Here is a 14,671-nt window from a genome sequence, read left to right on the forward strand (position 1 = left end):
AGGTCTTGACCTCTCAGAATTAGTAATGTAGAAGAACAAAGGGACTCTCTTATACATGTTAACACATACAGTCTGGTCAGAGAGGTATGAAATTCAGAGTAAGAAGAAATAGTGTCCTTAAGAAAGGTTTCATGAGGGAGTGACATTTGAGATGATGCTAAAATTATTTAATAAGGAGAAATTAGAAAGAGAGTGTGCTTTGATGTATTTTGCAAAAACTTTGATGTGTATATTTGGAGGTGTTTCTTTGCCTTAAATTATCTTGAGAAAAGTATTGGGTTAATCACTTTCTGCCTGGAAAGGAGTTGAAAAGTATAAAAATTATTTTGGGGGAAAAAAATCATGCTTTTTAATTTTCAAGGATTCTTTTGTTTTATCTTTATAACTAGACCAAAAACGACTAGAGGACAGAAACACATGCCTAATGTGTATTTGAGTTCCCTGTAGTATCTCAAACCGAGAGCAGTGGCAATTAGTCATTGGTTGAATGCTTTCTGGATCAACTGTTTTATAATTGGAGAAAGGGTGCAGTTAGTGAAAGTGTGCAAGTAGAAAGAGGTATGCAGTTGAAATTTGGTATTTATGGATCAGAAAAATGATTACAGGTCACATTTCTTAGAACCCTGATGCCCTCTCTTTCTTCAAGGAACATAAAAGGTGCTTTTTTTCTTTTTTTTAAATGGCAACTTGAATTTTGCTGACATGCCAGTGAAATGAGACTTTTCAATAAGACTGGAGTTTCTCTCTGGTGCATCCTGCCTCTGCGTCCTAAGGCACGTTTGCCTCAGAGTGTGTATCACCCAGCACATCTGCCTTATTGAAAACAGCTTGTGATCACTTTACAGGATGTTCAGTGGTTCACAGAGATGCAGAGTGAACATTTTTAGGAGTGTGCTGAAAGTGGAACCAATGTGTCCATCAAGCTTCAGGGAATTAAATGCTGGTCTGAGTTTTACAAGCTGGAAACTAAGAGGAGGGGGTGGGATTCCACGCAGGTGGAGTCTCATTTCATTGAAAACAGTGAAGACGATGGTTTTCAGATTTTGAAAACATTGTGGAGCATCTGTACCTTTGGTTCTTTTTCTAGTTGAAGGCTCTTGGAAAATGTGGGTTGCTTTACAAAAAAAGTTCACAATGTTGATTGGCATTGGTGAAATATGAAAATTATACTTGGTTTATACAGATTTGATTTTTTTTGAGGTGTCAGTTGTATGCATTAAAAAGTCCCCCATCTCCTATACTCAAGATGGCAGTGACTTCATAATGAATAGGTAAAATAAACATTTAGGAATTCTAGTGAAATTAGTTGGAAGTCTTGAATAAATATATTCCTGTAGTATAATGTGCTGGCTTCAGAAAAAATGATTTCCTTTTTATTTGAAGTGGTTAGTTTCCAAAGAATAACTCTCAGAAGAATGGTTTAGTTATCTCTTTTGAAATGTCAGTGAGTTTTTTTGAACTTTTTATTTTGTTCTGCGGTATAGCCGATTAACAACATTGTGATCGTTTCGAGTGAACAGTGAAGGCACTCAGTCATACATGCATATCTATCCATTCTCTTCTAAATCCCTCTCCCATCCAGACTGCCACATAAAATTGAGCAGAGTTCCTTGTGCTATACAGTAGGACCTTGTTGGTTATCCACTTTAAATATATCAGTGTGTACATGACCATCCCAAACTCCCTAATTATCCCTTCCCATTGGCAACTGGAAATATCAATGATTTCTGTATGAGAAAATAAAAATTTCTTTAAAACCTAAGAAAACCATGTCCTCTTTTGTTACAAACCTTTGTGATTAAGTTAAATAATTAATTTTTTTTTTAGCCAGGAAAAGAAATATAATTGTTTGTGAACACTAGTTTATTTACTAACAAGGTTGCAGGGGAAATGATCTTGCTACCTGAGATAAATTATTTTAAACTTTTATGCACTATTTTCATAAGTCATACCAAATAATTATTCTCACAACAAATAATTATACTTGATGTGGTCATACTAGTTTATGCTCGTGAACCCTGGAATGATGGTGCCCGAGAGGACTCATCTAGTGACCAAATCTGTATTTGACCATTAAAGGCACCAAGTTCCCCAAAAACCTGCATCTGAAAGTAATGAAACATCTGAAAATCTGTCTTGCAGTTTGAACGTCTACTTTTTCCTAACAGTTCCTCATGTCCATTCCATGTTCTTGTCTGCATTTCAACTTCTTCTCCTGGTATTATGTTTATTTATTGAGAAAGTATTAGATATAGTGACTGCTCTGTGTGAGATATGACCCAGACACTAGCATAAGACAAAGCCCCTGCCCCCAACAGGTTCGCCTTTAAGTGGAGCTGAGACCCACACAAGAAGAACTAAGCCAAGAAATGGGACCACATGTGAACTAGTGCTATGGAATTTCATAGAAGGATTGGCAGGGGGAATCACTGACGGCCTTTGTTAAAGAAAAAAATGGCAGCAAAACTTTCCAGTTGCTTTGCGTTTTTAGGGAAATCCTTCAGATTTCTGGGCTTAACTTTCTTATGATAAATGTTGAGTAAAATCATAACCCGTACTCCGTGACTGGCTTGAGGCATGCCTATTCTAAAATGCTTGTGATCACAGGTTTTGAAATTTGAGACATAATTCAGTCCAGGGAGAGGCCAGTATTTGGCAGGCAAAGAACAAGTGTGTCTGCCAGTACTATCAGAGCCCTTTGAGAAAACGTTTTTTAACATTTGTCTGAATTTGGGAGTGGGGGCAAGTGCCTAAAATGAAAATTTCATCTTCCTTTTTATGATCTAAACCAACTTTAGACTATTAACTAGTTTGTTAGAAATGAGAGTTGGCACTGAATTTGGAATGATTAAGGGTAGACCCCGGGTTTGGAGTGGATTTCATTTTATTTCAAGTGACATTACTGTGAATATAGATCTATAGCTTTCTAATCTTATATGCAGAATAAGCAAACTGTTATCAGTAAGTTTCTGGTAGGTATGAAAAATTAACGTACAGGAGATAAATTATGATTTCACTGTATGTAGCAGCTACTTGGAGAAGGCAATGGCAAGCCACTCCAGTACTATTGCCTAGAAAATCCCATGGATGGAGGAGCCTGGTAGGCTGTAGTCCATGGGGTCACTAAGGGTCGGACACGACTGAGCGCCTTCACTTTCACTTTTCACTTTCACACATTGGAGAAGGAAATGGCAACCCACTCCAGTGTTCTTGCCTGGAGAATCCCAGGGACGGGGGAGCCTGGTGGGCTTCCGTCTATGGGGTCACACAGAGTCGGATACGACTGAAGTGACTTAGCAGCAGCAGCAGCTACTAAGAGAAATTCATTGGAGTCTAGAGGGAAGCTACCTAAAAATTGGAAGGGAGCCTCTGTTGGCCGTTTAAAGTCAGGAGAGTCGGCTTAAGTCAAAAGGAAAGGAAAACACCCTGGAATTGAAAGTTAAGTGTTATAAAGATGCCATCAAAGGGAGGTTGTGGAATCTCCTTTTCTGGAAATGTTTAAAAACAAGACAGATCTTCATCTCTCAGGAGAAGTGTTGAAATTCTGTCCTGTCTTGAGGCAGGAAGAGTAACTGGATTGTGCCTGTGTGGTCTCTCAAGGCTTTGGAAGAGTCCTCAAATGCAGTAAATACTTCACACTCTGTTGGCTGGAACTGTTGTTTCATAGCTGTTCATTTTAACCTTGGTTATTATGAGACCAGAGTGAATGTTTGTATACATAACAAAATTGAATTTGGATTTGAAGTTGATGATGTAAGTGTGGACCTGAATCCATTTAAAAGCACTGACATACAGGTGGTGCTGAAACTGTTCAGAGTGTAACTTAGTCTTTTGATGATGTGGAAGGTACCTGCTTTCTTTCAAGGTCTCAATGCCAGTAATCATTTAATAAATAATTATAAAGCAACTACTGTGGACACTGTATGATACAGAATTAGGTATGGTTCCTGCTTTCAAGGACCTTTGTCTAGCAGTGGAGGTAAAACCTATGCACAGATCATATACATGGTAAGTGAAAAAATAATTGTGATAAGAGTCACAAAAATAGGATTTAACAGTGTTGTGAGAGTTCAGAGAAGAGAAAGCTGATCCCTTTGGGTTTAACCAAAGAATGCTTCCTGGATGAAAAATATATTGGCGTGGGCCTTAAGGAGTATGAAGCATCTTGAAGGGTGGAAACGAAGCAAATGACAGGGGTGGAATTGTACCTAGTAACTCCAAGGTACGGACAAGTTCAGCTGAATCATATGGCTGTTGGGAGACTTAGGCTGGAAAGTTCCCTTAGGGCCAGTTTCTAGGGCCAAGTCAGTGTGTTTGTTTCTGACTGCCCAGTGTTTACAATCCCTTGGAAATGAGTAAACGTTCAAGAGTCTCTGTCCGTAGGAGGATTGCATTTTACTATTGGAGTTGCATGGGGGAGCGGGGAAGGCTGGGACAAGGAGCCAAGAAAACAGCTGCTGAATCCCCTGAGTCAGTTAGCTTGAGGAATAGGAGGGTGATGCTGAGAAACACTAATTTCAGGGTATGTTAACGGGTGTTACTCAAGAAAGGGTCGCTGGGCTTCCCAGGTGGCTCAGTGGTAAAGAATCTGCCTGCCAAGCAGGAGACACAGGTTCCATCCTTAGGTTAGAAAGATCCCCTGGAGAAGGAAATGGCAACCCACTCCAGTATTCTTGCCTGGGAAATCCCATGGACAGAGGAGCCTGGCAAACTATAAGCCGTGGGGTTGCAAAGAGTTGGACATGACTTAGTGACTAAACAACAAGAAAGGGTCTCCTCATCAAAAGAAATTGGAGAAATAAAGTTACACAAATGGGTTTATGTATGGATGCCAAGGGGGAAAGGAGAGATGGGAAGAACTGGGAGATCAGGATTGATATTTAATACATATACACTGTCAATACTATCTGAAAAATAGATAACTAATGAGAACGTACTGTATATAACAGGAAATTCTACCTAATGTGCTGTGGTGACCTGAATGGGAAGGACAGTCCAGAAGTGAGGGGATATATGTCCCTCTCCATATATCCCCATATATGTCTCCATATATGTATGGCTGATTCATTTTGCTGTACAGTAGAAACACAACATGGTAAAGCAACTATACTCCAATAAAAATGAATTTTTAAAAATTGGGTTTATTTGCTGAAGACTTTTCAGCACCTTTAATGTTGAGAATTGCATAGAAAATCTTTAACAGGGTAAAATATGTACCATTTCCAACATGGTGTAATCTTTATTTCATGGACTATCTCATGAAACTGCTGTCCCTTGGTGCACACTTTGGGGAGCATTGCCCTATGCATGTGGTAAAGATGGCTGGAACATGAGTGGTGGTCATATGCATGGAAAACAGTGGTTAGATGTGTGTCCTTATGGAGCAGGGAAGCCTGGAGTGCTGCAGTCCATAGGGTTGCAAAGAGTTGGACACGACTGAGCCACTGAACTGAACTGATAGAGCAGCATCAACCATTCCTAGTACATAGTAGGCGTTCAGTAACTATACAAAAAACTAAAGCATGCAAGAGTGAATTGATATATTAACAATACTTGGCCCAGGATTGGGAGTCTAAGGTTTCCGGAAATGTGGAAAGTTTTGACAAACCTTTAGCTATGCTTGAAATGATAGGGTCATGGAAAGTTAGGTGGGAATGATTTCAAATGAAAGTTGATCACTTTAGTATTTTTTGTGAAGCCATGGAAGGTCCACCACGGGAGTCTACCTGGTCCACCATTTCAGCATCTGCTAAAACTGCAGACTTGGGAGAGAAGCCATTGTCTTTTCTCACTAAATGTATAATTTAAAATATTTTGGCTAAGAGGTCTGCTTGTTTGAATGTGGAGTAAGTAGCAATTTTCATATACAATTTACTCTGATACAAGGAAATAACCTTGTATGTCTTGTAATACAAGAAAATAGCCAATTTAGTCTGAAGGAAACTTCAGGGTTAATAAAGCGTCAGACCTCTGATTTTTGTTTTTCCTTTTAAATCAGACAGAAGCAGGCATCCTCATCAGTGAGTTTTTTTTTCAGTCTGATTTACTCATGGAAGTTAATAAGTTTTTAAGTTTAATATTCTGTTCTTTCATCCAGGTATTTGCATTTGATTATTGCTTTTGGTCCATGGATGAATCTAACACTGCAAAATATGCTGGTAAGTTGATTGTCTCTCTGTACTTGATGTTGGGCCTCTGGCCTCTTCTTCCATTACGTCTGTTTTCTCTAGTTATTTGGGAGTTCTGTTTTTTCCATAAAATTTGCACTCATTCTTTCCAATTCTAGCATGTGGGCTTTGAAGCCAGTAAGATTTGGTTTCAGGATCTGGCTCAGCCACGTACTTGCTAAGAAATTGAAGACAGGTTCCCCCTCCCTGCCCCCAAGCTCCTTAAGCTTCGGGTTCTTCACCTGTAAAGGGGTATGAAGTATCTTTAAAGGTGTTCCAAGGAGTAGAGATAACGGGGCACCACCTCAAGCTGTATTGTGGTTATCACATGAAAAGGAGGTTGAATGTGCCCTGTCTTCCCTCATCTCTGACTTGTAGAGGATGCTCTGCTCATTTAAACAAGCAAAACACAGATGCTGTTGGTTTTCAGGGCCCTCTCACGGCCTGAGTGTTCTAGAGTAGTCAGTGGTGATATGAACTAGAGCTCTTCTTTCTTCAGGGAAACACGGCCTCCTGGCCCCACATTTTGCTACTGTTCCTTCCTTTTGAGGCATTTTATCCCTACTTTGTTAAATACAAATGACTGCTATTAATAATCTTATTATTTGTGATCACAGGTGAGTCTTCACCTTTCCTAGGAGTTAAAATAAGCTTAAGAGGGAAGCACTTGTTTTAGTGGAGGAAGTCTTCATTTCTTCTCCTTCTGACTGTGACCCTTTTTCTTAAATACATCGTCTTAATGAGTATTTTCTCCTTACTTCTACTTATGAGAATCTCAGCTGAGACTTCCATGGTGGGCCAGTGGCTAAGACTCCAAGCTCCCAATGCAGGGGGCCCAGGTTCCAGCCCTGGTCAGGAAACTAGACCCCACATGCCATAACTAAGGGTCCACATGACTAAGTAAGACCTGGTGCAGCTAAATACATACATACATAAATATTTTATAAAAAAAGAATCTCAGTTGAATGATTTTTCCATTTACTGAACTAAAGGGCAAAAGGATGATGGAAAGGCTGTAGATCTTGAAAGATTAGAAGGCAAAGGAAATCATCTGCTTGTAGGAAATTTTGTTTCTTGATAACCTTTTTACTTGCCACATAAAGAAAATTTGCTGAGAAATTATTTGATATATAGCTTTTTCAGAAGTTAATCTTGAAGTTGGAAAATTCCTTCCGGGGCTCACATTGGGTAAATAAGCCTTCTTTCCAAACATCATTCCTGCAACTTCAACAGTGTGTTTTATTAATGTGAATAAATAATTTTTAGTGTTGGCTGTATTTAATTTGTCTTTTTATTAGTCCTTTGGGATGCTAGATAATATATTCTACAGAGTCTGCCGTGACTGTTAGCGCTGTGTGTATTTTCATTCTGGATGTGTGCTTTTGGATTTAAATAAAACACTTCATACTGTGACAGAAACAAATGAGGACAAATGCTGTGGCTATACAAAGCACAGTCTCTCGTTCTGTTCAATTGATATTATTCTGGTTGTAGTCAGAGATAGCTCCCTGGATTAAAACTCTTAAAATTCTCAAATACTTTAGAGGACTCCTCATCACTTATAGATAAAATCTATACTCCTTGGATGACATTTAAGGTCCTTTGTTATTAATATATAACGACGTCTACCTTCCCTACCCGCTGCTCCCTGTCTCCCTACCATCCATTCTGTGCTCCAGCCCGGGGTAATTGTTTGTTCTTCTTATTTAACCCAGGAAGTCAGAAAGATTCAGAATAGTTCCTTAAATATTCATTAAACCCCTACTGTGTGTGCAGCCAAGGAAGCCCTTGAGAAATTAAAATCTAAGTTGGAAAGCACAAGAATGCAAACAAACAACAATAAGCATTTGGAGATAATAGTTAAGCTCAAAATTTTGCAGGTTTTAAGTACTGTAGAAAACCCAAGGAGAGGCAAAATCTGAAAAGACTGAAGTTGCCTGGGAAGAAATCATAGAGGAAGTGGGACTGTAACTAGACATACAATTTTAGCATAGATTTGACCAAAGGGCAGAATGGAAGCCAGGCTTCCCAGGTGGCTCAGTAGTAAAGAATCCACCTGCCAATGCAGGAGATGCAGGAGATGTAAGCTCTGTCCCTGGGTGGGGAAGATCCCCTGGAGGAGGAAATGGCTACCCACTCCAGTATTCTTCTCTAGAGAATTCCATGGACAGAGGAGGCTGGCAGGCTACAGCCTACGGGGTCACAAAGTGTCGGACAGGACTGAGCACATGCACAGTATGGAGGGCATCCAGACGAGAGGAAACGTATGGTGTCAAGGAAAGCTTGTGGACTCTGAAGTCCACTCTGGTTTAAGTCTCAGGACGCTTGCTTTGATTCTCTTAGACAATTTAATCTCTCTGAGCTAGAGTTTCTTTTCTGTAAAATGGGAAGTATGTCAATGATAGTACTTAGATGTTGTTATAAGGGGTCAGTAGGTAACTTGCATGAGCTGACCAGTGGAAGGTGCCCATAAATACTTCATTTGGCTTTTTCATAAGTGAGGGTGCAGAAGTGGAAGTGAGCATGGTGTGTAACACTGGTCCAAGCAGAAGATGTATCTTATGGGGAATCAGTGAGAGACTTACTTGTACATGTTGATTAAGGCCAGATAACAGAAAATTTTAAAAAGCTAGGCTAAAAACTGTAAAAAAAAAAAAAAAAAGAAAAGAAAAAAAGAGGCTGTTGGAGTGATGTGGTTAATAGAATGTTTTAGGATGATTATTTTTCTCTTTCTTTTCCACATCTCTACAATCATATCCTCCATTAACTGCCCATAGAGACCATCCTAGCGTTCTGCAATGTATCACTTAAAGCTCTGAATGTGAACTTTTTTCCTAATGGAAATAACTTTATTAAGTACAGATGATAAAATTCAAATGTGAAAGTCAAGATTTCTGTAGCTTTTCACTATATATAGAATGTTGAGGAATATATAAATAGATAAAAATTCTTTTTAAACATACTGATAGCCTAAACTTTACTAAATCTTTGTTTACATGATCACAGAAAATTCCATGTTCCAATTAGCCTAAAACAGGATTTTCTTGATTGATAGAGTAGCATCTATTTGCAAAGTGTGGGGAGAAAGTTTCTTATTCTTTAGACATTCCTGTTATTGTACAAATGCAGTGACCACCTCAGCAATAAAATTCTTGCTCACCACTCTCTCAGGTTTTTTGGCACTCATTGCAAATAATCTGCCTAGTAAATATATTGCTAGTAGATTAGTTGAGTGGTTTCTGTACTAATTTGATTTACCTTTTTTTAATTCAATTTTTATTTTTAAAATGTATTTATTTTTAATTAGAATATATTGCTTTAATATATCGTATTGGTTTCTGCCATATAGTCAATTTTTATTTTATGTTGAATTATAGTTTGATTTCTTTTCTCTTTAGTTTAAAAAAAAAAACAAAACGCGATTCCTTCTTAATTGTGAATGGAAACATTAAGATAGAAGCATTCATTTCTCTGATCGGTCATAGAGGAAATGGAGAAGGGGAAGCACATAGTTCCTGAAACCGACCTATTTGTCAGGCTCAATAAAGAATGGCATCATTGATACTGGATCAGAGCTCTTGAGGCAGCTCTCAAAACTCGGGGGGCAGAGAGGAGGTGGGAGGGAGAGAGATGAGTGCCTGGACTGAAAGAGAAAAGGGAGGCTCTCGATTTCACGGGGTGTGTCAGTGTTCAATTCTAAGTTATGTTTTATGTTACTGTTTATTAAAGGCTACTGAAAATCCCATGGACGGAGGAGCCTGGTAGGCTGCAGTCCATGGGGTTGCTAAGAGTCCGACACGACTGAGCGACTTCACTTTCACTTTTCAGTTTCATGCACTGGGGAAGGAAATGGCAGCCCACTCCAGTGTTCTTGCCTGGAGAATCCCAGGGATGGGGGAGCCTGGTGGGCTGCCCTCTATGGGGTCGCACAGAGTCGGACACGACTGAAGCGACTTAGCAGCAGCAGCAAGCAAGAGCTTCTACTCTCAGACTGATGTAGAAATCCGTAATTCTGTAGTAGGTTTAAGGGCACAGCACTGGGTTGGGTGGAGTGGTGGAAGCATGTGGGCTTTTAAATCAAACTGCCTGGGTTGCAATCCCGCCTCTAGCACCTTTTTATCTGTGTCAGGTCAGGCGAGTTCTGTTTCCTCTTAGGTTACGTAATTATATTAATCCTGCTCCCATAGGTTGATTGGAGAACTGAATGACCTGTTCATGTAAAGTACCTTAAACCATGGCAAAGCTCACTTAATAATTATCGTCATCTTCATCACTGTCTCGCTATAGCAGTAGTAAGGTTAGTGGCATTAGTCCTTTGGAGAGAAACTGCATTTTGCGTGCCGGTATCTGTGAGACCTGGTTTTGCCACAAACGGCTAAACTTTGGGAGTGTCTGTTTCTTCATCTGTAGAGGGAGGATCTGTGGCCTAGAATGGTCTCAGATCTCCTCCAGCTCTCGGATTAAACATGAATCAGACATTTTATGCTGGCCGCACAGCTGTTGCAGTGGACTTTTCAGAGGCAAATCAAAGGCTTGTTTGTTAAGCCGTTTGAATTGCATTGAATCATGCTCTGAGACATTGCACATTTTAATTATATTATCGCTTATTACTACCTTTTGGTTAGTGAGTCATAATAATGCTTGTCTGTGCATTGTTCTGAATCTTTAAGCAGAAACCTTTGTGACAGGGCTTTAAAAAAAACAAGTAACCTGCAGAATTAGGCATTCAAAACATGGCATTTCTACATAAACCCATTTCTCCTCCCCTTCCCAAGTCCGTAAATACATATACGTAAACATAGATCCACACTCGAGATTAAAAAGTCGGTATAAGTCAAGGGATCCTGCTGAAGGCCCATTATTAAGAAAGCCATTGCTGCTGCTGCTGTTGCTAAGTCACTTCAGTCGTGTCTGACTCTGTGCGACCCCATAGATGGCAGCCCACCAGGCTCCCCCGTTCCTGGGATTCTCCAGGCAAGAACACTGGAGTGGGTTGTCATTTCCTTCTCCAATGCAAGAAAGTGAAAAGTGAAAGTGAAGTTGCTCAGTCGTGTCCGACGCTTTGTGACCCCATGGACTGCAGCCTACCAGGCTCCTCCGTCCACGGGATTTTCCAGGCAAGAGTACTGGAGTGGGGTGCCATTGCCTTCACTTCTCCATTATTTTCAATAATTAAAAAAAGGGTTATTATAGTGAAATTTTAGAGCACAATAACAGATAATAGGTCTTCGTAAATGTTTAAATCACTACTAATTTCATTTAAGGGCTTCTTGCCCATAAACCAATACATTTTTTTATCATTTGCCTAAAATGTGTCAGGTTGGTAAATAACAATGACTTCCAGTAACCTTGGTTTCACTTTTCTTCCTATTAGGAGAGTATTTTTCTTAAACCTGTTTTTCTATAAATCTTCATACCAAATAGAAATTGGTCTGTGATGGCGTTTCTGGGGAATCTATGTGGACATGAACGTTTCCTGACCTGAGTCTAAACTGTTGACTTAGAAATTATATAACAGTTCTCACCATATGTGTGTTGCTCAGATTTGCTGAAGCCTGTGTTTTCAGGTTTTGTAATACCTTGCATTTCAGGACAAATGTTTTTCATCTGATTCTTGTTCTGCTAATGTTTCTTTGTACCATGAGGGGCCAGCTGAGTGCCCCCAGCCATGGGCAATCTCTATGGAGAGAGTAGCCATGTCTGAGTCTCTTCTCTTGATGGGGGAGTTTATGTGCTCAGAGGTAGAAATGATTTCTGTTTCATATTATTTAACTGTGCATCAAAATTTACATTCTAAAAAGTGACAGTAGCCAAAATAAAACCAATTTTTTAAGCAGAGTTCCAAAATATTCATTGTAGCATATTGTATTCTTTTTTATAAAATATTCAAGTGTATATAAACCCTCAGCAAGTACCTTGCATAGAATTAATACTCAATAATTGTTAGCTGTTAAGTTTCTCAAAACTGTGGAAGTCTTCCCGGTGGTTATGAGAAGCAACAGAACTTGACTATGTGAAAAGTTAGATTCACTAGAAGTGGAGCATGCCATCTTAAAAGATCTTTAAGAAACAATCTGACTGCAGAATCCTTCTAGATTTTTCTTTGTCTTTTCCAAATTCTCACCCATTCCTAATTTGACAGTTCTTTTAGTGACTCACCTTTATCAAGTTGTCCCTAAGCATCCAACCTGTTTTCTTAAAACTAGCAACTCCCTTTTTGCATGTGTTAATTATATAATTGTAGAGAAGTGCAACTGATATAAGCCAGTCTAGGAGCAAACACAACTGACCCTTTGTAAGAACATAGCTCATCTGGTGGGAGTCTAGAGAGTTGTCTACCAGCTGGATGATTTAATATGCAGCGGGCATGCCCCAGTGTATTTTACTGGGGAAGAGAGAATGTTCGTTAATTCAGAAAATTAGGTAAGTGAAGGTCAGTTAAGAAAAATTTTTCTGAGTAGGCTAGGCTGATACTGTTAAATTTTTTAAAAGAGTATATGTGTATTCTTTTTTCTCATCTCTACTCCCAGATTTTTTAATCCCACCCAACCCTACCTTCTTCTGCTTTCCTTTCTTTGTCCACGTCTATTCCTTGGGGCTTCCCTAGGAAGAATAAAGAATCCGCCTGTAATACAGGAGATGTGGGTTCGATCCCTGGATGGGGAAGATTCCCCTGGAGGAGAAAATGGCAACCAACTCCAGTATTCCTGCCTGGATAATTCCATGGGCAGAGGAGTCTGGTGGGCTACAGTTCACGGAGTCTCAAAGAGTCAGACATGACTGAGCAACTGAGCTCACATACACATTCCTTAGGGCCACAGTCCCCAAGCTTTTTGACACCAGGGATTGGTTTCATGGAAGACAATTTCTCTATGGACTGGGCAGGGAGTTCAGGATGATTCAAGCACATTACATTTATTGTGTGCTTTATTTCTATTATTGTTACATCAGCTCCACTTCAGATCGTTAGGCATTAGATCCTGGAGGCTGGGGAACCCTGCCTTAGAGTTATTTCTTGGCACCCAGGGACATCGCTTAACTTAGCTGAGTGTGTTTATGGGGTGGATAATAATAACAGCAATAGACAATAATAGAATCCTGAGCACTAGGTTTCCAGTACTGCGCTCATTCCTTTACCTGCAGCAGATTATTTAATTGTAAAAATGCCCAATCAGTAGAATCTGATATTGACCCCATTTTACAGAAGAGGAAACTGAGGTTCAGAGAGGCCCTGCTACTTGTAGGAGAGCTGAAAGCAGTGGTAAAGGTGGATTTGGGTCCATGACAAGTACGCGTGAGGACTTTATGGATTCTGCTGCAATGCTGGGCCCTCCAGTCTTTTCTCTCATCCCAGCAGGAGGCTGTGCTTAGGAAATCATACTGTTGAAGTGTTCTGGCTTGGCACCTAGCCAGGAATAATACTGTTCGCCTTCTCCCTCCTGTCGGAAGTTCTCTGGAATCCTGATTGCCTGTGTTTGGTTTGGCTTTCTTCTCCCCGCCCCTCAAGTGCTGTCAGTCCCAGGCGCCCCACAGTCCAGAAGAGATACTGAGTCAGGCCTGCCTCCATGTCAGAGACAGTGGCAAACCATTGAGCAGGTGGAGACAAAACACAGCGACTTTTCCAGCAGCTGTTGAATGTGAAAGCACCCTCCTGAAAATGACCCCAAAACGCGTTTTCTGCTGAGGCAGGCCTCACAGGTCTTTCCTCCGGGGTCCCGATGCCTGACCCTCCTCCCCCCATGACTCAAGCCACTTTATCAGGTGACAGAAAAAGGCGCTGAAGTTCACCACCAGCTCGTGACGGGCCCCAGCACTGTCTCTGGGCTGGGCACGCCTGTCTGGGTGAGTCACCCAGGCCGTGCTGTGAGGAAGGCTGCTGCGGACTGCAGGGCTGGCCGCCCCCAGAGAACACTGTGGAAAACAGCCCGCGTCGACCTTTACCCTCCAGGCCTAGGTTCTCAGGGTCTTACCCAGCCCCTCAAGAGAAACCGTCTATAGTTGACTAAAACTTAAATCTCATGTCACCGAGTCAGGCCTTGAAAGCCCTAGCTCCTCTATCTAAAGTCTGTAGTTTTGGGTCATTTAATGTAAACCAGGTTTAAGGTCTCTACACATGGCCATTTCTGAGAGTTGCACTAACTGAGGGAGAGGTTTACTGAAACGCAACCCTCGCCCCTTCGGGTTTATGTGTGGAGCCTGACGGCTCTCACTCTGTCCAGGAGCTTGGCTTGGGAACCATGCCACCTGCCAAGTCCAGACTCGTCACAGTCGCTAGGGCTCTCAGCCTTGGAGTGGAAAAACACCCTCCCAAACGTGCAGGCCCAGAAATTCCAGGTCATAAATATATGTATTTTTTTTTTCACTCTAACTCCAATGAGAAAGAAGGAAGGACTGGAGGTTCTGTTTAAAGTGATAAAATGCTGTTAAAATTCTGACTGCTCTTCCACTTCACTACTTTAGAAGTATTCTGTGCTTTTGTCGTGTCCAGCCCTGGATCTCCAGAC

At 40.7% G+C, this 14,671-nt stretch overlaps 1 protein-coding gene across 11 annotated transcripts in view; it reads left to right on the forward strand.

Annotated features, from left to right (window-relative positions):
- KIF13A (kinesin family member 13A) overlaps positions 1 to 14,671 on the forward strand; it is a 197,666-nt gene that overhangs the window by 91,149 nt on the left and 91,846 nt on the right. For all 11 annotated transcript variants that reach the window (XM_055406723.2, XM_055406726.2, XM_055406727.2 and 8 more), the window contains exon 4: positions 6,098 to 6,158. In XM_055406723.2, the coding sequence (XP_055262698.2) occupies positions 6,098 to 6,158 (61 nt within the window). The remainder of the gene's footprint in view (positions 1 to 6,097; positions 6,159 to 14,671) is intronic.

Source organism: Moschus berezovskii, chromosome 23 (genome assembly GCF_049115385.1).
Source record: "Moschus berezovskii isolate FMDL1 chromosome 23, NW_MosBer_1.0, whole genome shotgun sequence".
Lineage (NCBI taxonomy): Eukaryota > Metazoa > Chordata > Mammalia > Artiodactyla > Moschidae > Moschus > Moschus berezovskii.